Genomic DNA, 22,913 nt, shown 5'->3' on the forward strand with positions numbered 1-22,913 from the left:
ACCAGGCTGGAGAAGATTGAGCTATAGGATAAAGATTCTCCTATAATCTCTTTAATCTTGTTTCCTATTATAGAAATAAAGTCCATAGAAGTGGTTTGGGGTTTTTTTCCCCCAGAGAGGTAATAAAAAAATAATTCTGGATCTTTGAATTTCTCAAACTTCCATTTGACTTTCAGGTTGAACAGTACCTTTAACTTTTTATAGGCCAGATAACTTCTCTATAAATGCCTCCTTGTATTTTCATGACCCAAATTGGGTCTCTATGAAAATTATACATCAGTATTTGCTTTGAATTTTGGTTTGTATTGCTCGTTTGGTTTCTGCCCATTCTTCTTCTAAGGAGCACAAAATGACTTTCATTCCAACTTTTTATTTTATCTTTCCAACCAATCTGTGGGGTAGGCTAGTCAGAGAAGCTATAGCTGCAACAACAACCAGTAAACCTCAAGGCTATGTTGATTTCCCTCTAATATAAACTTTGCCAGTCACCTATTCGGCAACATTTGGCAGGTTATTTACTCTGTGTTTCTCAACTAAAGCAACTTGAAGATGGCTGACTTCAGCTGCCAGAATTCCCCAGTTGATATGGAAGCTAGCTAGAGAATTCTGGGAGTTGAAATCCACATGTCTTAAAATTGGCAAGACATTGTTCTGAGGGATAAAGAACTTGATGTAACTTCAAAATTATCTTGGTTGCTTCCTTTAGAAAGCTCATTAACAAAACAAATTGCAGATTAGATGAATGTTGTCTTTCTCAGTAGAATTTAGAGGTACCCTTGAATATATAAAAGAGTGGCCACCCTAGTTGGCTATTCATTGATAAAGGGAGAAGTACATAGTTCTGCTTGTTAGGTTTGTCACTTAGAGTGGGAACATGGCGCATATGGAATTCACCAATAAACTTCAGATTTGTATTCATGCTTTTAATTTGCAGGTTTGTTTTATATAAAGCTCCAACATCAGCTTCTGCATTGGTACTGCAAAGCCACAGAAATGCTGGATGAAATACCCTGTTGCCTTCAAATACAGTGGTTTCTGGCTTTCTTTCTAACATCGTGGCAATCTTTCATAGCAATTTACAGCACTAATTCCCTCTTCTTAAATCTGACGTCTAGCTGCTTGGAACCTTAGAATCCCCTGAAAATTACAAACTGTACCAAACACTGCATAAAATGTTGAGCCTGAGAAAGCTGGATTTGGGAAAGTATGTCAAATTATGGATCAAGTAAAATAGATTAGGTGACTTTGGACACTGTCGTGGGTTCTTTTACATATAGCCAAGTCAGTGGGCTCAAAAATCCAAGAGCCAACACAACCACACATATCTTTAGGCAACACACACACAAGCATTCAAAGCAGGGGTGAAATCCAGCAGGTTCTGGAGAACCGGTAGCAGAAATTTTGAATAGTTCAGAGAACTGGCAAATACCACCTCTGGCTGGCCCCAGAGTGGGGTGGGAATGGAGATTTTGCAATATCCTTCCCCCAGGAGTGGGGAGGAAATGGGGATTTTGCAGTATCCTTCCTCTGGAGTGGGGTGGGAATGGAGATTTTGCAATATCCTTCCCCTGCCAAGTCCACCAAGCCACACCACAGCCACCAAGCCACGCCCACAGAACCGGTAGTAAAAAAAATTTAGATTTCACCACTGATTCAAAGGCCTCACTGCTCACTACTCCATTCTTTCCCACTTTGACTACATCTCCTCCTCCTCCAACTACTACCAGTATTTATGAGTCTTACTGCTGGAAATCAGTATATCTACTATATGTTGCTTTTTGAACATGTACACCTCCTTCCCACTCTCCCATATACTATCACCCTTGGCTGCCTCCCTTTTCACCTTGTATAGCCAAAATTGCTGTAGTGGCTAGATAGAAAGAGGACTTAAGGGACAGGACAACAGCAGCATAGGTGCTGGGCATTTTGTAGGCAGTCTGTCTTCTCAAAGATAACCCTTGCCCTGAGCGAGTGAGCTTGATTAAAAAAACAAACATGCAAATCAACATACGTGCTGAATTCGGAAATCTTACCTGATGGTGTTAAGCAAGGCTTGTGTTGGTCATGTCTACTCCAGTGCGTCATGAAATTAGGAGAAGGTGCGTGGTTCTAGAGTTCCCGTTTTGCTCTTTCTGCTGGTACAACACTGCTTAGGGCCTCTCTGCCTAAGGAACCACCTCTCCTTAAGGTCTGCAGCAGGTCATATGGAAATGTCCCCACTGTCAGAGGTCTGTCTGGTGTGAAGGTGATGGATGGTGTAATATGAGGGGGGTATTTTTGTTCATTGTCTCGGGTTGTAGATGTACTCCTTTGGGAGTTATATGTAGCCCCTACATTCTCAAGTTTTAAGATTCATCTTTTTCAGTCATGCTTTTAATTATTGTGAGGTGATGTTGGTATCTATTTTTACTGTGACTTAATGATCTGTCTCTAATAGTTCATAGTGGGTTTTTTTTATTTTTATGTTCTGTAAGCTGCTGTAAGAACCGCTAAGACATAAATCAAATAAATAAATGCAAGATTTCAAGGGATGGGACTGGAGAAGAGTTTCTTTCTCCAATCAAGAGTACATAATACATCAGAGCAGTGTTTCTCAACCTTAGTCAGTTTTAAGATCTGTGGAGTTCAGCTCCCAGAATTCTCCAGCCAGGTGTTGATGTCCCCGTCTTAAAGTTGCCAAGATTAAGAATCACTGCATCAGAGACTGAACATTGCTGGGCTTGGTGTGGTACATCTTCTTAAAATCATTGTCAGGGCGTGTGGATTGTAAGCCATGGCTTTAATAATGGTTGGTTGAGCAAATCATAGTGGGCTGATTTCTATGTCATGTAAAACAGTAAACCACAGTTTATAAAGCTGGATTCTCCAGTTGCATTAAGCGAAAAGCAAATTAAAACGTATTATGGATTAAACTAACCCGATACCACAGAAGGAACCTGCTCCTCCTATGCTGAAAAAGCTCATTTTGGCCAAACATTGTAGAAGCTCTGTTGGATTTGACATTGGTCTATCGCCCCTGGATTCATTCTCTTATCTGTGGCCAGACAAGATGACCTGGGGAAGTTTGCAAACCGAACATAATGGATGATGAGAGCCTTGCTTCTGATCTTCAATGTATTAAATGTCCGTGGTTGTAGAAACGGATGCATTGCACGCAGACCATGGCCACCCCAGCTCCGCGAATGGGAAGAACATCGCAAAACATCTTATGACAGCAATGTGATGTCACGGGTTTGACACCCGTGTTGTAGAAGGTCTAATTTTAATATTTCTGATTATCTTCTGGACTACTCCCAGTTAATATGTCCTCTTTAAAAAACCATCCCATCCTTAAACAAACAAAAAACAAAAAAACAACAACCCCACAGCATCACCCGGGATGCTGCAGTATTGAGTGCTGTGGTTTGGTTGTTGCTTTCCTGATAGTTGCTGCTTTGGGAGCAGAGGAATCGGGACTTCAATCTATTTAATTCAAACTCCTTCAAGATGACCCAGCAGATTGGCCCCAGCTGCATCAAATGTTTCCCCATTCTTTTGTAAACTGCTCTCTAGCAACCATCACAAGCATGGAATGAGACGTACCACGGGGTTGGGTGGGTGGGCGGGTGGGGGAAATCCTTGGAGGAAAAGGACCGTGGGGGGTTGGAGCTTTGTGTTTAAAAATAGCTCTCATTGCGGCTTCTCTGCTGCTCGCTTACATTGCCTGAATGCTGATGTATGTCTTTAAGGCAACAATCCTTTGGTGAAGGGTGCTGCAACCCTGAACTCTCTTTGCTTCTCTTTCAGGCAAAAGTGATGAAGGGAAGCCTGGAGGTTGGGCTTGTCATAGTGTCCATCACTGGGCCCCTGAAGAAAGGTAAGAAACTGCTGGGAAATGTTAGGCCAAGACATTAGCTGGGACCAACATCATACATCATCCTGATGTGGCGGGCGGGGGAGGCAATCCACCCTCTGGACATCACCTGCAGTCCATCTAATTGTACTGTGATCAACATGAGGGGATTTTATTGGCACGGTTTTGTAGTGCTTTATTCAAAAATTAAACGAGGGAAAGTGGAAGCAGAACACCTTTTGAGGCTTTTTTGGTTTCTACCCTTCAACCCCCTGCCCCGAAACAGCGGTCTCTGGGCCCGATTTTCAAGCCTGCTTGGGGTGGCTTGGGAGTTATGAATAGAGTTGGGAAACCCCCAGAGACTTCCCACTTCTAGTCTGAATAAAGTAAAGGGAGAGCAAGAAAAAAAAAAAAGGCTCCACAAATTCCAGTGCATCATCCGTAGCCCTGGATTAACCATTAAGCAAAAGGGAAGGGGTCACCACAGGGTCCCTCCGTCCCCGCCCCCCATCATGTCTGTAAGACTTTCACTGCCGCACTCAATTTTAGTTTTCAGCTTTTACTGAGTCTTTGTGTCCCTTAAGCAATGGAAAGGCCATTGGGCACCATTGTTGGGCTTAGGGTACCACTTGGCCTTAATCCTTCCCCACATCACTGTGATACCAGATGGTCTTCTGCACCCCTTTGGGTTATCAGGGGCTGAACTGTGGTCCTAAAACATGCTATAAGCATGGATGCTAACTCTTCCCCCATTCCTGACCACCCTTTGTGTTAGAGAAATCCCAACGGCATTATTGGAGGCAGCTGGTGAACAGCCTTGCTATATCACCATCCCCCCCCCACCTCTTTGAAATTGCTGGTGGGTCTTTTATTGTGGCAGGAACATGAAACTTGGCTCTCTTTTACTCGATTCCCTCTGCCCAAAGGAAACAATGTCTGAAATTGAGCTGCAGAGTGAGATGAAGCCAGAAGGGGATGGCCATGAGCCAAGGACACCCCAGGACCTACTGCAGAGGCTCCGGGAGCTAGAGGTACGAGGCCTGATCTTGTCTTTCTGAGGTTCCAGAGACCAGAGCACCAGCTGGATGAAAGGCTGGCAGAAGAAATGAATTGAGATCTCGTTGCAAGCAATTTGTTTCAGGGTAGCTACATAGCATCTATTATTTCACTTGAATCCGAGCTGCCTCCCAGCATTGGCACATATAGATGGTCTTCAACTTGCAATCAGTTACTTACTGACTGAAGCTCTGGCAGACCTACCTGGGTGGGTACCTACAACCTGGATTTGAAATATGTTGGGTGCTTGGCAATGGGGCACATTTATATCCATTTGCAGCAATTCACTATCACGGAACCACGATTTCTGATTGTTTTGCTGAAATCCACCAGCATTTACCCTCAAATTTTCAGCAAAAAACTGTCTGTAGTGAATTATGGATTCACTGAACGAACCACAAGAGTTTGATTACCGTAACTTGAGGACTACCTATGCAGAAATAATGTGAATGTTATATGAGCCTATGTGGGGGGGGGAGTACAGGCTCGAATAGGTGAATTATTTAAATTTGTGTTGTTCCCTTGGTGTTACAAGCAAGAATTATTCACTCCCAATTTCTCAGAATTGGCACCCTTTTTTCCAACATGGTATCCAGGGAAAGGTAAATCCCTCACATCAGACATATAGGCCCAAGTGAATTCATTACATAAGTCAAGTGTTGCGTATTCCTTTTCAGCCTCTTCCTAATATGAGTTATATGCACTTTGCACAAATGTCGTAATTCTGGGTTTTTGAGTGGGACACATAATACATGTTTACAAGGGATGGGACAACAATCTTGTTGACCTGCTCCGGCTTCTGAAAGGAGGTGCCAGCCCTTGAACCTAATGACCTTTAATCCCTCACTCTTTTCCCTTGAGCACAGGTAGAAAACAGAGCTTTGCAATGATGTAGAATAGGAACTTTCAAGAGAATTGGGGTGGAGAAGGAAAGTTGTCCATGTGTCATTTCTTTTCCCATATGCCTCCTGGAGAAGAAACTTGAGGTCCTCTTTTTATTCACCAGCAGCCTGACTCTTCTCTATGTCCTCAGGCAGAGAATTTGGCTTTGGTGCAAGCCAATGAGAACCAGCGGGAAACCTATGAGCGCTGCCTGGATGAGGTACTGCTGTTTTGCCTTCTCTTTCCCCGACGGCACCTTCTGATGGAGGGCTAGTTTCCCCCTTTGTGCTTATATCTGCTCCTCCTTCTTCTTTTGCAGGTAGCCAACCACGTGGTACAAGCGCTGTTAAACCAAAAAGTGAGTCTGTTCTCCCAAGGCCTGGCCTTTGGGGGCTTGAGGGCATCTTTGGGATTTTGAGAGCTGTTAAAAGTGGAGCGTGGCCAGTCACACACACTTCTGAACGTATCTTTTCTTTTGTGTACACTGAGAGCATATGCACCAAGACAAATTCCTTGTGTGTCCAATCACACTTGGCCAATAAAAATTCTATTCTATTCTATTCTATTCTATTCTATTCTATTCTATTCTATTCTATTCTATTCTATTCTATTCTATTCTATTCTATTCTATTCTTCTGCAGAAAGCAGGCTGGGAAAATCACTCCTTTGTAGCTCTCCAGAGGCTTTATCCCGCTTTGTTTTTTCTAGGCCTGTTCCCCTTTCCCATTTTTTTTTACTTCCCAAGAATGTCTCTGGATTTCAGTGGCCTTTTTGAAGTTAAAGAGGATACCAGCAACTATTGTTTTGCTTTAAAGCCATGTAAGCTTCCTGTCAGCAAGCAAAGGAATGGTCTATGGGGGCCTTCAGTGCCTGCGTTTACTGTATCCTCTGCTGGACTTCATTAGGAGGAGAGGAGAAGGAACAAACGGAACTCTTGTGTTTGTGTTAGGGGGATATATATATATTTTTTGTACAAAATCGGTGGTGACTTCCAGATAATGGACTTAGCTGTGATCTTTCTGCTTGGAGGTAGGCACATTGGACTATGGAAGACATAACTGCTGAGTAAGAAGGGTTAGGCTTGCTTGCTCACAAGGGAGAGAGGCGTTGATACAACAATTAACCTCTGGATAGTGCATGAAAGAAAGGCCAATTAGAAACAACTGCTTGTTGCTAGAAGTGTGAACTCTTCTGCCACTCTTTCCTGTGATAATATTCATATTGTCTTTTAGAAGAGTCCAAATGCTCCTGTTAACTCTTACAACTTTCTCAGATAGATCACTGCTGCCTGTATTCCAGATCAAGTCCCCTCTTAACCTGGTGGTAGAAAGGGATACGGTGACTAAGAGGCTGAGCTTGTCGATTGAAGGGTCGACAGTTCAGCGGTTCGAATCCCTAGTGCCGCATAATGGGGGTGAGCTCCTGTTACTTGTCCCAGCTTCTGCCAACCTAGCAGTTCGAAAGCATGTAAAAAATGCAAGTAGAAAAAATAGGGACTGCCTTTGGTAGGAAGGTAACAGCGTTCCATGCGCCTTTGGCACTGAGTCATGCCAGCCACATGACCATGGAGACGTCTTTAGACAGCGCTGGCTCTTCGGCTTTGAAACGGAGATGAGCACCGCCCCCTAGAGTCGGGAATGACTAGCACGTATGTGCGAGGGGAACCTTTACTTTTATCTAGAGATGAGAACTGAATGAGGACTTCATAATTCACTCAGACTCAAAAGCAGAGTAGATCTGTCTTCAACTTACAACAGTTCACTTAGTGACCATTCAAAGTGGCGCTGAAAAAAGGGACTTGTGACCATTTTCAGACTTACGGCCATTGCAGCATCCCAGGGTCACATCAGAGGCTTGACTCCTGACTCATTTATGATAGCTTCAGTGTCCCTGGGTCATGTGATCACCTTTTGCAACCTTCGACAAGCAAAGTCAATGGGGAAGCCAGATTCACTTAATAACCATGTTAATAACTGAACTGCATCTTAACAAATGTGGCAAGGAAAGTTGTAAAATGGGGCAAAACTCATTTAACAAATTTCTTATAGCAACATAAATTTTGGGCTCTATATTGTGGTCATAAGTTGAAGCCTACCTGTATTTCATGCAGCCTTTCTTCCATTGTTGAGGTACAGAGCCCCTTGGCCCAAGCCCCTTGGCCTGTTGTCTTCCGTGGAAATCTTACATGCACCCCCCCATAGACCTCCAGAACTGGTTTTAAAAGTGTGGTTAAAGAGAGAATGGGGGTGAAACCGAGTAAGTTTAGTTGGAGTATACTATAATACATTTTTTTTAAAAAAAGATTTTTTTTATTTTTAACAACAAACATAAAAACATCTTCAATCCAAATACAGTATGCTGGTGGGCAGATTATACATCTTTTTCTGCAATTTCAACATATACATATCATAAATTTATCTAATCTTACTTTATGTCAATCTTATCTTGTTACATCATTCATCCCATCCTCTTAAATCGATTTGATTCAAAATTTTCCTTTATAATAACCTTTCTCAAATCTTTTTCACTGTAGCTTCCCTTCTAACCATCGATAAAATAGATCCCATATCTTATAATATTGTTTATCTTCCTGTTCTCTAATTTCAAATGTCAATTTACTCATTTCTGCACATTCCATTATTTTTCGAATAATACTATAGTTCATTTTTAATGATGAGGTCACATCTAGATTTTGTGCTCTTGGTTTTTGGAATGGGAATGTCAGAAGAACTTTTGACTACAAGTCCTGTCACTGGTCTCTATAGTCAAGAGGTGAAAAAATGCAGTCTGGGACAATATTCAGCTCACCAGCTTCCTTTGTGGCTCCCCCAAAAAAGGGGGGGACCCAACAATATTACCCCTGTTTTGTGTAACAGGGCAGGAGTGGGGCTACAAGGCAAAACAACTACCTTTAAGTCTTGTGAATATTTAGAATAATCCTTTCTCAAACTCCCAAATTTCTCTCTAAACTAAAAGTGGCTTAGCCCACTTTTGGAATGCAATTCTCATTGTTCTAAACAAAACCAGGTGTAAACCTTGAGCTGATAGAGATGAAGGACAGGCAGATAGTAGATCTTAGTTGCTTGGTATCAGTCCTGCAAACATTAATTGCATTTGCCTCTGATTAGCTCATCACTCAAAGCTCTACGTATTAATCTCTGTGGGGGCGGGATTTCACCTGGCATTTTTTGCATGCCAAAAACCTGTGTCCTGCTCTGTATTACGTTCCCAGGAGTCAGCAGAGAAGGCGGAACAGTTCTATTTCCCTCTTCCTCCTCCTCTACAGTTTTTGTCATGAGTATCAATGTCTGTTAAATGTGATCACATATTTATGCACATCCTTAACCTGCATTATTTGTGCAAGTCACAGGATTCAGGGGTTTTTTTTTTGGTTTTTTTGGGGGGGGAAGGGGATTTGTGTGCCTCCATCAGCAAATGCTGATTTCTCCCGAATCCACTTTGACCGCAAAAAACTAACCTAGAGGATTCCTGTGGGGAGGGGAGGAAACAGGACAAGGGCATTTGCGGGTCCTCTCTTGGCTCTAGCTTACAGGTTAGATTCTCTGTTCTCAGGATCTCCGGGAAGAATGCATAAAGCTGAAAAAACGGGTCTTTGACTTGGAAAGGCAAAACCAGGCTCTCAGTGATCTTTTCCATCGAAAGCTGACTTCTGGATCTCTCTCCCAGGTATGCCCTCTTGTCTTTTATCTCCCTTCTTCCTTATCATGTGCTCGGCTTACACGTACAGGCAAGGTTTGTTTGCAGGGTGGGTGGGTTTTAGGTGACCGCATACAGAGAGAATCTTGGAATGATAGAGCTGGAAAGAAGATCGTTTTCTCTAGCTCACATGTTTGGGGAAATTTTTGCATTGACAGCTGGCTCATATTATCCTACGCTACCTTTATTTTAGTATGCCAAGCCAAAATCTGGTTAGTCATAGGTTACTTGAATGAATACAGTCAATGAGTACAGTCATTTGGGGGCACCCCAATGCTAATAAACCTTGGTTGCTTTATCAGTGTGGCTGCTGAGTTCACATGTATTTCCAAGCAGTGGGAAATTGCTGGGAGTACGTTACATGGATTTGTTTTTGAAGGTTCTGTCGTTCAGGGCATTTGCTCTCTGCAACAGATCTATTGGAGCCATTCATTCTATTAATTGTCTCTTCAGACTCCAGCCCATCCAGCTTCCTTGCTCTCCAGTCCGTCCCCGATCTCCCAACCAGGCGCAGTAGAGAACCTCCCGGTTTCGTTTCCCCTGGGACGGTGCCTGTTGCAGAGAGAGGTATGTTCTGTAAGGCCTCTATTGTCCGTCCATTTTTGGATTGCCACCTGCAGGTACAGACTTGCTGGTGCTACTGCTTCATTGTTGGGCCACTCAAATAGCTTTCCTGCGCATCATACTTCGTTAATAGTTTAAGACAGGGAGAGAGAGTACGTTTTTTGGAATGGGGCCCGGAGCCATTAATTGATGCAGTGCTGCACATGTGTAGACTTTTGATGCAGTAGACATCATCTTATGCAAGGAGCTTCATGGCTCTGACTCAAACCATGAGATGTGGGGGCAGTGGGAATTTTTTTCCCCTTTTCTTTTCCAAGGGAACAAAAAGAGGAAGATCAGAGTTACCAAAGAGGAACTGTTGTGTTGTACATAAGAAAATGGATATTTTGTTCCTTCAAAACTGGTTTCAAAAGTTGAGGGGGTGGGGGGGGGTCAGGCAGATTTGTGTGTTTGATTGATACATGTTTCTAAGGTCACTCGGCTTGATAACTTTGGATGGTATTTGGAATTTTTAAAAGCAAAGTTATAAAATAACAAGTACAGATAGCAGTAGCACTTAAGATTTATATACCGCTTCACAGTGCTTTTACAGCCCTCTCTAAGCGGTTTACAGAGTCAGCCTATTGCCCCAAACAATCTGGGTCCTCATTTTGCCCACCTCAGAAGGATGGAAGGCTGAGTCAACCTTGAGCCTGGTGAGATTTGAACTGCCAAATTCCAGGCAGCCGGCAATCAGCAGAAGTAGCCTGCAGTACCGCAATCTAGCCACTGCGCCACTGTGGCTCTTAGAAGGACAAGATGGTGATCCCTGTAGAAGAAAACATCCACTAATCCCCCCCAGTTCCAAATAGGGAGACTGCAGAGAGGCATCTTCCCGGACCCATGGCTCTTGTTTGAAGACAAGCAGCAGCTGTGCTTAGGAGGGACTTTGTACACTTCTGGGTTGCGTGCCAGTTGGGCCTATTCCTGGACCAGAAGGTTCTGCTCACTGTTATTCTTGCCCTTGTGATCTCCTGTTTGGACTACTGCAGTGCACCCTACGTGAGGCGGTCCTTAAAGAACTTTCGGAAGCTTCAACGGGCAGAATGTGGCCGTGCAAGTAGTCAGTGGTACCAGTATCTTGGCGCATGTAGAGCTTTGTGAGCTGTATTGACAACTAGTGTGCTTCTGGGTGCAAGTCAAGGTGCCGGTTGTCACCTTTAAAGCTTTTCATAGCTTGGGACCGAGTTACCTGAGGGGACCGTCTCTCCCAGTTATTTCTACCCGTCTGATCCACTCGGGCTGGATGGGCGCATGCTTTGGTTCCTTTTCTCCAACAATGTATTCAGAGATTAGGATAGCTCTGACACTGTTGTCCTTTCACAAGGCACTAAAGGTCTGAATTCTTTGCTGGGGCCCTTTCAAATGTATGAAAGGGCCCATCGCTTTGGCTGTGTTAGTGAATGTCAGTTTGATACTTTGCTCGGCGCTGTGTATTTTAAACATTTGTATTGTGGGTTGAAATCATCCGCCCACCAAACAGTAGATGGCGTCTATTGTTTTTGTTGTTTTGAAAATTTCTTCACGGTTTTAATGGCAGTGTATGTTTCCGAATTGTGAGAGGCCGAAGAAATTGTTTGCTGAGATAAGACGCTAAAGATTTTGATGGAAATCAAAAACAAAAATCAAGTAAATAAATAAATAAATTGATTTTATTTTTAATTTTGTTTCAACAATGAAGCTCACTTGTTGAGATGGGTGGCAGTACAAACCGATTAAATAAATTGCACTTGTTTGTAGGTATGCTATACAGTAGAACCTCTGGTCACGAACGCCTCTGACCACAGCTAAATCGGGTTCCGACCAAAAAATTCACAATTTTTTTTTTCGTGGCCGATTTCCCCTTCTGCGCCAATTGCCAAATTTCCAAAATTAGGTTCGGGTCACAACCAAATTGGTTTGCGACCAAAATTATGGAACAAATTATGGATGTGACCAGAGATTCTACTGTATATGAAAGATGCAGGATTGTAATGGGAGACAAGTGCCTTAAATTCATAAGGTAAAGGTAAAGATTCCCCTCGCACATATCTGCCAGTCGTTCCTGACTCTATGGGGCGGTGCTCATCTCCGTTTCAAAGTCGGAAGAGCCTGTGCTGTCCAAAGACATCTCTGTGGTCATGTGGCCGGCATGACTAGACGACAAAGGCACATGGAACGCTGTTACCTTCCTACCAAAGGTGGTCTCTATTTTTCTACTTGCATTTTTAATGTGCTTTTGAACTGCTAGATTGGCAGAAGCTGGGACAAGTAACAAGAATCCACCCCATTACGCAGCACTAGGGATTCGAACCGCTGAACTGCTGACCTTTCAATCGACAAGCTCAGCATCTGAGCCACCGCGCCACCGCATCCCTACACTGTGTCCCTTAAATTCATATTTAAATTAAATATTTAATTTAATTTATAGGTAATTTAAATAATTTAAATTAAATATTTAAATAAAAATTGTGAATTTTTTTGGTCGGAACCTGATTTGGCTGTGGTCAGAGGCGTTCGTGACCAGAGGTTCTACTGTATAGCATACCTACAAACAAGTGCAATTTATTTAATCAGTTTGTACTGCCACCCATCTCAACAAGTGAGCCTCATTGTTTAAACAAAATTAAAAATAAACATTGCGTCCCTTAAATTCATAGGACTATGTAACATTTTATTTTTAGAAAAGCAAGGCATAACAGGTACAAGGCATAGCAGTGTATAATATTATACAGTAAGATACGTCAGTATTCAAGCCAAATAAGATACATCAGTATATAGTACAATACAGTACAATACAACCAACTATTCCGCTCCCGCCCGCCAATCCCTCTAAGGCGATTGCTCGCTATTAGTTACATCAACAGATACAGACAATACAAAACAGTTCGGTCAATCTTTCCAGTCCTTAGTCCTGCACATATAAAGATTGTAGCACATGAGCGAGCCGCTGATGGCCAACAAACAAAGGTCCATAATGTCTCTGCGGCTCAAACCCAAGGCCCGGAGTCCCTCGCCTGACGGTCGATGGAACAGCCCTCTGTTGGAAATGACAACCGGAAGCTAGAAAACTGGGGTGGTGGCCGGTACAGCAGCCCAACAAAGAATGTCTGCAATGTGGTCAAGACAACCGTACTTCGTGGTTTTAATGTCCCAGGTATCCTCCATTCAGTATCCGGCAACAGTGGAGACGTCAAGGACCCACAACTGATTTGCTGTCTCCATGATCGGGTCCGGCTTTATGAAGGAGGATCCGGATGGGATCACTGGTTCCATTCTCGTACAGAGATCCGCTCGGCACAGCAGTTTCTCGAGGCACCGGAGTATGGGGTTATGGCGTGCACATCGCGCATCATGGGTCAACTCGCAGACCTGCAGGATATGGTTCTGGGTTACAGCAGGCTCCCCTGCAATTCCAATCGGTGACTTGCCTGTTGTTTCCCCACGCACTCCTGGTTTTGGTGGGGTGTAGACCGCCCCTCAGCTGTATGCCTCTGATACAGAGTTGAGGGAACACCCGAGCTGGATGGCGCAGCCACTCATGGCTAGCTTTATGTACCTCCAGGATGCTCAGCTCTTTGCCATCGACTGAGTTGGAGAGCATGATCTGCCACCCTTCCCCCACTTCTGCTTTAGATGTTACGACTGTGCCACCCAGTCTGCACGGCTGGTCCATTTGGCGCCCTAGAGACCAGAGGAGTCTTGCTGCTGCACTATCTGGAAGAGAGTTGCAGGGTTTGACACAACCTTCTCGAGCCCTTTCTGCTGCAGAAGTGGGATCGAGGTGGAGAAGCATGGCAGCCCCAGTCCTCCATCTAAGACATTCGCATGAAAGTATCCCATTGGAGTGTCTGTAGGAAGCCTGAGCCATCACCTCACTGCAGCCCGTGTCAAGAAGTCTAGCCTTTTCAGGGTGTTTCTGTGGGCATGACCTAGCACAAGTTCACGGGTGAACTTGGACACCAGATGGACTGTCAGTAGCTTACTGTAAGTCGCTGGTGCGGCTTAAACAGTGCCTTTGTCAGCTCATTCAGCAGAGAGTCCAGCTTGCCAGTATGTTTTGGTATTATTCTCCCTTTCCAGTTAAACTGGGGGCCCAAGTATCTCACTGTGTCATAGGTCTCTAGGGGTTGGATGGTATTCCCTTTACACTTATAAGGAGTAGGGACTAGGGCCATGCACTTACGCTTTCCGTCCCTGGTGATGGTGAGGCCGTGGGACTTCTTAGCGTTCAATCCCATACCGGCTTGCTGGAGGGCTTCGGAGAGTAGATGGAGTTTCTCCTGAAGCCTGGTGGATTTTTCTATTAAGAGCACTAGGTCGTCTGCGTAGGCTAGACTGCCAACTCTCTGGCCATCGAAGTTGAACCCGACATCCGGTAACGAAGATTTTACGATGTCTTCGATGACCATAATAAAAAGGAGTGGGGATAGAGGGTCCCCTTGCCGAACACCCCGACCACATTTTGTAGTGATCTCTGCAAGTCGTACGATGGATCTTTTGAAAAGTTGTCTGAGGTATGAAACCAGCGGAGGCCGCAGACCCGCTTCATAGGCCACTCGGAAGAGATTCTTATGTGATACTGTATCAAAGGCTTTGGCTACGTCTAGGAGCAGCTTCGCACAGGGTACTCTATCAGTGTGGATTCTACGGAAGTTGGTATATAGCAGGGTCGATGTGTCCAAGCAGCCGTCTCTTTGGAGAAACACATGCTGGAGGGGAGAGAACTGAAGCGTATCTCAGAGGCGCCAGGCCAGGATCTTATGAAGTGCCTGGAGGATGGTTGAGGCAATCGATATAGGCCTGTAGTCCCCAGGAGCTGATGGCTTCTCCGTCTTAGGCAGAAACATCACTCAGGAGCAGGAGAGGTGTCTCAGTGGTACACCAGTGACTAGCAGCAGGTTGTAGTATTCTGCCAGTGAGGGCTGGTCCCAGGTCAGCAGTTCCTGCGCCGGTATTCTGTCCAGTCCTGCTGCATTGGGTTTCATACCGTTGAGGGTTGCTGTCACCTCCGACAGGGTAATGGCTACCATGAGGGATCACAGGACTGCAGATGGCTCTGCAGGTTCACTATCATTGTTAGCGCTCGGTGTTTTGAATACTGATGACCAGTATTCTTCCATCTCCAGCGGCACTGGCGCCGGGCCTTTGTACATGTTTCTCCAGCATCCAGACAGTACAGTGGAGGCAGCATCGTGTCACTGGAGCTTGTAGAGTTTCTGGATGGTTGCGTAGTTTGCTCTACGGATGGACTTTTTGTTCCATTGGCGGGTCTCTCCATCAGGCTTGGTAACCAACGGTTTCTACTTGTGTGGGAACCAGCTTTTGGCGTGCTGGTTCAGTCGGGCCTTGCACTGCTTTTGGCTGATCTCTCCGTTCTGTATGTCTCGGGCGATCTGGGTCAGCTCCTCGGCCCCCATCTTGGCCTCTTTGAGATGGTCGGCCGCAGCTACCAGGAGGCCACGTCTCCATGCGGCAGCAGTAACGGAGTGTGGTCCGTGGGTAAGTGGGATTGCAACCGGACCGGTGGGATGTGCATCTGAGTCTGATCTCTCTGGGTGTTTTGGTATGTGAAGGTGTTCTGTTCTCTCTGGGCGGTCAGTTGGTGGAGCCCATTTGGTCAATTGAAGGCGCTTCTTGATGGTTTGAAGCGAACAACCCAGAAAGTCGGGTGTGTGGAGGGTGAATAGCACCTTCTTCATCATTCCCTTCTCCCAGTGTCTATCTGCCAGCCATCTCAGTGCCTCATCGTCCTCCTGGGTCCATGCCAGGCACTTTGTGGAAGGGCTGCTATGCGCTCGGCATTCACCTCTGCCAGGTGACGATGTGCTTGGTGTTTGCCGAGGCCCCGTTTGGTCTTAAAACAGGAACCACAGAAGTACGGGAAGCTGGAGTTCTCCATTATGTCCTGGGTGCCTGCATTGTTGATGTTCCCACTTTGTCACTGGAGTCATATGTCCAGGGGGACCAGGACTGAATACTACAGTCATTTTAGTAACCAGTAACAAGCCCCCTACAAAGCAGTTAGACTTGTAGAAGGGTGGCTTGGATCTTGGCTCTGGTGCTTAAAGCACCATATCCAGCAGAACATGAGAAGGTGTCCAAGCCTGCAACTTTGTCCCTTTTCTTCTAGTCCAGCCCTCCGCATATTTTCTCTTTGGTAGCATCCATTCAGTGGACACTTTAGCACAGCGGTCACAACTGGTGGTCCGTGAGAAAATTTTGGTGGTCCACAGAAAAATTATTTGCATTTTTTATATTGCACTAAATCAGGGATCCTCAAACTAAGGCCCCTGGGCCGGATACATGCAACAAACAGTTGGGTTGTTGCAGAGTCTCTCTCCCTTTGGGGTCTTGTTGTGTGGGTGGGAGGGGGGAGAAATTCCGACTTGGTGTCTGCTTCAGCCTCCTGGTGCAGGGCTTTGGGCGAAGGCTGGAGGGAAGTGCCACTTAAAAATAATATTGAGCAGAAGGGGATGGAAACATTCTTTCTCCGCTACCTTCTGGGGAACTTTTGCCCATTGTAGGAGACTACATTAGACTGGGGGAAGAGCAGAATAAATTATTTGATCTGGTTCTGGGACACCACCAGAAATAACAAATGGGATGTTGTGGCCAAGAGGGCAGAAATGGAAATCAAAAGCTGGCCTTGTTACATTTTGTATGTCTTGGTTGCATCCCAGGTCATCTCTGAAGAACACTGTCTGGAAATTCCTGGATCTAATCTCCAATCCCTGGAAGCTCTCTCCCCTTTCCTGCGAAAGAAGGCCCAAATCCTGGAAGTGCTTCGTTCCTTGGAAGAGATGGATCCACTGCTCGCATTTCCTTCCCCTTGGAGAGACCCTGGGCAGCTGAGCTCCCCAGAAGGAGTGACCGCAGAAGCTTGGCCATGTCTGCTGCTGGCTCAGGGTGAAGGGGTGCCTAGGCAGCCTCCACTGAAAAGTGAGGGCAGCTCCTCCTCCTCTTCTGATGAGGCTGGGGAACCTGATCCTCCAGAGAAAGGACACCCAAGGCAAGTGTTGCTGAGTGCACTGGCTGAACACAAGCTGGAGTTAGGCGAGGTGGAGACGTACCTGCAGCAGGTCCTTCGGGAGGCTGGCGACAGTGCCCTACTCAATGGGGAGCCCAGTGGGTCCTGCTTGATGGGAAACACCGAAGGGCAGGGCAGGAGTTACAAGCACATCCAAGCCGTGAGTTGCCTAGAGGCTCTGGGGCCACCTCCTGCCTGCAGGGAGCCAGCCTACCTGAGTGTCCTTGCACCCAGCGAAGACAAAGATACGTCTCGGCCAGGGCTCCCTATCCCCTCCCCCTCCAAGGTGCTCAAATTGCTGAAAATGCCACCGCCCCCCAGCCCCGCTGCCCTTCGCCTCAGCCCGCAGCTCACCCGCAGCTCCAAAATCCCCTGCCGCAGTAACACGTACGAGGTATACCACTCCCCGACACCTAGCCGCAAGGGCTCCCCCGACAGCCCCTTTCCTGCTGACTCTGGCATTGGTGGAGGGCATCCCTCCCCCAAGGCTGGCCGACCTCTGGTCCCAGAGTCCCCCACAATCGCTCCCACATTACCAGACCCTTTTGGGTACCACAAACCCCACGAGTATGAGAACATCTTAGAGCTGACCCTCAGCACTGCCATGAGCTCTCGGTCCCCTTCATCCCGTGATACCAAATTGGATGCACCTGAGGCACTCCTGCCGGCCTGCCGCTTGGCTCCTCTTCGGGCGGTGCTGCCTGGTGATGTCTCATTGGAGCCCTGCACTGCTGGCCACCGAGAAAAGTCAGTCCCAGAGACCAGGCACTCGCCTCCTCTGGCCCGCAGGAACCCCGACAACTCCAAGAGAGGCGCCAGCGGCTCTACCAAGCGAACGCTCGAGGTGGCATCCAGCATGCCCTTCAAAGAGCGGCTGACGGTGCTTGGGAGGTTGAAGGGAGCAGAGGGGAAAGAGGGGCCGGGCTTTGAGAAAGGCAGGACCCCCACCCGGCCAGGGGAGCGTGGGGAAAGCCTTCCCGATGCTCACCCCAGGCTGGGCTCTGGAAGCAGCAGCCTCAAACACCCTGAGCCTTGCCATGGGAATGAACCAACCCCTCGTTGCTACTCTTCCCATTCTGTGGGTTCCCGTGGCAACGATGCTGAGCACCAGGGCTCCAAGAATCGTTCCCTAGGAACGCCAGTGAACAGAAATCCCTCCAAACCCCTGCCGCCCGGGAAGAATGCCAAGAGTCCCCACGGGAGCCCGACTAAGTTACCGTCCAAGTCCCCAACCAAACCCCCTGCTCCAGAACCCAAGCCATGCCCACCCATAGCCAAGGCATCCAGCAGTTTTGGGCGCAAAAACCCCCCTGGCCCGGACCAGGCTAAGGGCAAAGCCGGGCCTCCCGCCAGTATTGAAGAAAAGGTGATGAAAGGCATTGAAGAGAATGTCCTGCGAAGACACAAAGGTGGGACGGCCTCAGGGGAGACCAAGCAGAAGAATTCGAGCGGTCTTGCCAGTTGGTTTGGCCTACGTAAGAGCAAGCTGCCTGCCCTCAGCCGGAGGCCGGAGACTCCCAAATCCAAGGACAGCAAAGCTGGCTCACGGAAGCTGGAGTCCGAAAGCTTGAACATTTCCAAGCTCATGGAGAAGGCAGAGGACCTGCGCAAAGCCCTGGAGGAGGAGAAGGCCTACATCAATGGGCTGGCCCTGGATAAGACTCGGTCCCACCCCTGTGACACCGGACACAGCCAGCTCACCCTTATGTACCAGGAGGTGACGGCAGAGAACTTCATGCAGCAGCTGCTCAATAGGTAAGTCAGAGGAGAGAGAGCGGATCAGAGGGGTCTCTGCCTGGAAGAGCTTAAAGGCACACTGATCTCACCCCAAGAGATGCTGTACTTAAGCTAGGATCAGCGCTTTGTTTCACACTAACCCTGGGATCCAAATTAGCATAAAACTGAAGATTCCTGCTTGGGATCAAGAGTGCAGCCAGTGAGGTGGTAAGAGGGTAATGAATAGCTGTACAGATTGAGTGAAACTCTTTTTAGAGGGGACAAACACCACCCCCACCCCATTTTTTAATCTTTTAAGACTTCACCAGATGCTGCCCATTTGTTTCCAAGCTTTTTTTCACATTCCTAAAAGAGCTAAAATGTCGTCGTCCCCCCCTCCTTTGTTTTTAAATAAAATTTATCACCCTCAAGATTGCTAACAGGGTCCCAGATTCTGGATATCTTTGAAAGCTGTGGTACAACCAGAGTTAAAATCAAGGAGCCTGAAAATGAAGGTTATGATTTTTGGCTCTGATGGATTGAGAGATGGATTTAAGAAGTGACATCTTGAGCTTTGCAAGCCATGTGCTGAAAGTAGGCAAGTCCTCTAGATCAAGGGTGTCAAACGGAAGGCCCGCAAGCCGGATCCAGCCTGTGGGGTGCTTAGATCTGGCCCACAGGGCTGCCCTGGAAACTGAAGGACTGGCCCGCAGTGCCTTTGCCAGCAAAAATGGAACTCCGGAGGACTGTGCACAGCCCTCCCAGGCTCCGTTTTCGGCCATGACAGCCTCCTGCAACCCTCTGCCAGCCAAATCGGAGCTCCATTTTGGCTGGCAGAGGGCTGCAGGAGGTTGTCGTAGCCGAAAATGGGGGTCCAGAGGTGGGAGCATGCGTGCAGTCCTGGGCTCCGCTTTCGCTGGCAGAATTAGCAAAACAAAATGTTTCCCCTTTTGCATTTGAGCATCCAAGAAGGGACAGGGAAAGGGAAAGGGAAAAAGGAAAGGCAAAGAAAAAGAAGGAAAGATGAGAAGAGAACAAGGAATAATAATAATAATAATGTTTTAATTTGTATACCGCCCTTCTCCTGAAGGACTCAGGGCGGTGAACAGGCAAATAAAATACAAACAGAAACATACACCATAATTAAAGGAAGGAAAAAGAAGGGAAGAAGGGAAGGAAGAAGAAAGGGTAATGAAGAGGGAAGGAGAAGGAAGGAAGGAAGGGAAGGCAGGAAGGAGGGAGATAGATTATAATGGGAAGGAGGGGAGGGTCTGAGGGAAGTGCTGCCTTAGCACTTAACCATCAGCAGCCCTGCTGCCCTTTTCGCCATCCCCTTGTTTTCTCCTCCTGACCTCTCCTGGTGGTCTCCCATCCTATCAGTGAGGATGCTCTGGTTACAAAGCTGGGTCTCCTTGCATGGAGAGGAAGTGAGCCTCCCACACACTTTTCCCTCCCGCACACACCACAAGCAACCTGGCCAAGGAAAGTGAGCACAGCAGCAGCTGCCTCAAGGAGGAGGTAAGCACAATCGGGCACCCCCTCGGGGAAGCTGGGCTGGGATATGAGGTCCCAATGCCCTGGGAGCTTGAGGGCTGGGCTGGGTGCTTGCCCTCCGCTGCTTAGGGCTCTGCACAGCTTGCGCTACCATCCAGGGGTCCTCTGTGTGGCTTGAGAGGGACAGCGAGGCTGCTCTGGAGGACAAGGGTTCAGAGCTCTCCCTGGTCTCTCCTTCTTCTGCTGGAGACAATGGATCCCCCCACCCCACCAGCCCCCGACATGAGTGATGTCGAGCTTCCAATGCGCCCCCCCTTCAACCAGGTCAAATACAACCCCGATGCAGCCCTCAATGAAATCAAATTTGACACCCCTGCTTTAGATGTTTTGCAGTTTTACTTCTCACCGACCCAAGCAAGCAAGGGCAGTGGACGGGGCTTATGGAAGTTGTAGTTGAAGACGATATGAAGGACATCCATTCTCCTGCTCTTGGGATAGTATTTAGAGAGGGTCCCAAGGCTCCCGTCCTGTGATCTTGCAAAACGGGGGAAGGATGGAAAGAAAGAGAAGCTTCAGGGTTCCGACCTCCGCTGCACTTGCAGGGTGGATGGGAAAGAGGCACCGTGTGAGACTCATCTGGAGCAGAAGAATGAGCTACAGGGCCTACAAAGAGGCCTGCGTGATGCCAAAGATCCCCGCCTTATCCGGCCGCCACGCAATGGCATTGTTGGGCACCTCCATGCCTGTCCGGAGGCTCCAGACAAGGTGAGGTCTCGGAGTGGGGCGGAGTTGGGGGGGGAAGCAGCCTGAAGCCCCTCATCCATGCCTCAGCTGCCAGAGGACTCATTCTTGTCGCCTTTGTCTCCCCTGTAGCTTCACGAAGCTGCCTTGAGGGAAGAGCTGCCATCTGATGACAGCTTGGCTGAACTGGTGACCTCCCAGCACTTTGCCGGTGAGCTCCAAGGAAAGTGGAAGGGATCGGCTGGGGGTTGGCGGAGGAGAGCTGTTATTTTAACTTGGCAGCTAGCATAGAATGGTCTTTGGGGGCCAGAACTGTTGAAATGCAGTAAAAGAAAAAGGAAAAAAAAACAGGTTTATTTCTTCCACAAGGAGAATGAAGTCCTGTCAAGGATATTCCCAGGATTCCACACAAGCTTCCATGAATTGTACTCCAAGTTTACACAGGAAATTACTACCACAGAGAATTGCTTCCTAGAAAGGAAATGCATATCCTTCTGTAGGGGGGTCTGGTGGCTTTGTTCCAATCACGAGATTATAAAAATGGGGGTGAGAATTTTTATCCTATGTAATAGGATAAAAATTGCCATTTCATATCCTTTGAGCTGGATTACAGTTCCCATAATTCTCCATCAGTGTGATTGATACCAATGATATCAGAGAATCCTGGGAGGCAAAAGTTTAGAACATTCCCCCAAAATAAGACATCCCTTGATAATAAGCCCAATCGGGCTTTTGAACACATGACAATAAGGCCAAGCGCTTATTTCAGGGTTCAAAAAAATATAAGACGGTCTTATTTTCAGGGAAACACGGTGGATGTTGACAGAACCTTAGAATTTAAAAAGCACAACAATTAGGTAATGCTTGCTGACATCTCATTCTTCACAGAGCACAGAGATGGAAGAAAATCAGGTATTTGTGTAAATATGGTTGGAAATCCCGCTTCCTGGATTTTCTTCCGAAGAAAGTGGGCGGAGACATATGCATTGCTGAACATTAGAAAAGGCAGCAAGGACAGAATAACTAACATGTTGTGTTGGAAGATCAGCAACATTTGTCCACAATTATAGCACCTGCAAACTCACCTACATGGTGGGCTGCCCAAATATATATTTTTTTAAATAAAAAACTTCCCATATCTCAGATAGCAGGAGCTCATTCGTTATTTGGAATTTTGTTTTAACTTCTTAATTTTTAAAATGATGTTTAATTTTTTTTTATTGTGGAAAATCACATGGCGAATGCCCCGTGTCTTAAAAGGTGGCTGACCGTTGAATTACATCTCTGTCTTCTGCTTTGCTTCTCCTCTAAGACAGGGGACACGCGGTGGGCCCGTGTGCAAATCCATCCCCTTCTGTCCCCCGGCCTCCCCCATTGCTGGTCCACAGAACTGTAAAGGTTGGGACTGTTGCTCTAAGGGGACTGGTTTTAAGATAAGAATTTTAGGATTTTTTTTTCTCCAGGCAGGTGTATTTTTATGGAAGCAAAAGTAGGGCTTTCTAAATGTAAATTCCAATTTATCATCTCGGCCCATTGGCTATGAAACCTGGAGCTCAATATTTGGAGAGTTGCACACTACCCACTTGCTGTTATAATGGCCCCCAACATCAAGTATACTGCTGAGTAGATCAGGGAGATGGATTTCTGGAGGAGGTGTAGACTTTGGCTTCATCTCTCCTCATACAGGTAGTCCTTGACTTACAACAATTCATATAGTGATTGTTCAAAGTTGCAACGGCACTGAAAAAAAGTGATTTCTGACCGGTTTTTACACATAGGACTGTTGTAGCATTCCCATGGTCACATGATCAAAATTCAGGTGCTTGGCAACTGGTTCATTTTTCTGACGGCTGCAGTGTACCG

At 46.7% G+C, this 22,913-nt stretch overlaps 1 protein-coding gene across 8 annotated transcripts in view; it reads left to right on the forward strand.

Annotated features, from left to right (window-relative positions):
* The window catches only part of NCKAP5L (NCK associated protein 5 like), a 60,012-nt gene that overhangs the window by 32,370 nt on the left and 4,729 nt on the right, over positions 1-22,913 (forward strand). For all 8 annotated transcript variants that reach the window (XM_058174042.1, XM_058174038.1, XM_058174035.1 and 5 more), the window contains 9 exons: positions 3,787-3,856; positions 4,759-4,863; positions 5,922-5,990; positions 6,090-6,128; positions 9,344-9,457; positions 9,941-10,054; positions 16,753-18,854; positions 20,912-21,074; positions 21,183-21,261. In XM_058174042.1, coding sequence (XP_058030025.1) covers positions 4,765-4,863; positions 5,922-5,990; positions 6,090-6,128; positions 9,344-9,457; positions 9,941-10,054; positions 16,753-18,854; positions 20,912-21,074; positions 21,183-21,261 — 2,779 coding nt within the window. In that variant the 5' untranslated portion in view covers positions 3,787-3,856; positions 4,759-4,764. The remainder of the gene's footprint in view (positions 1-3,786; positions 3,857-4,758; positions 4,864-5,921; positions 5,991-6,089; positions 6,129-9,343; positions 9,458-9,940; positions 10,055-16,752; positions 18,855-20,911; positions 21,075-21,182; positions 21,262-22,913) is intronic.

The sequence above is a fragment of the Ahaetulla prasina genome, chromosome 2, assembly GCF_028640845.1.
Source record: "Ahaetulla prasina isolate Xishuangbanna chromosome 2, ASM2864084v1, whole genome shotgun sequence".
Classification (NCBI taxonomy): Eukaryota; Metazoa; Chordata; class Lepidosauria; order Squamata; family Colubridae; genus Ahaetulla; species Ahaetulla prasina.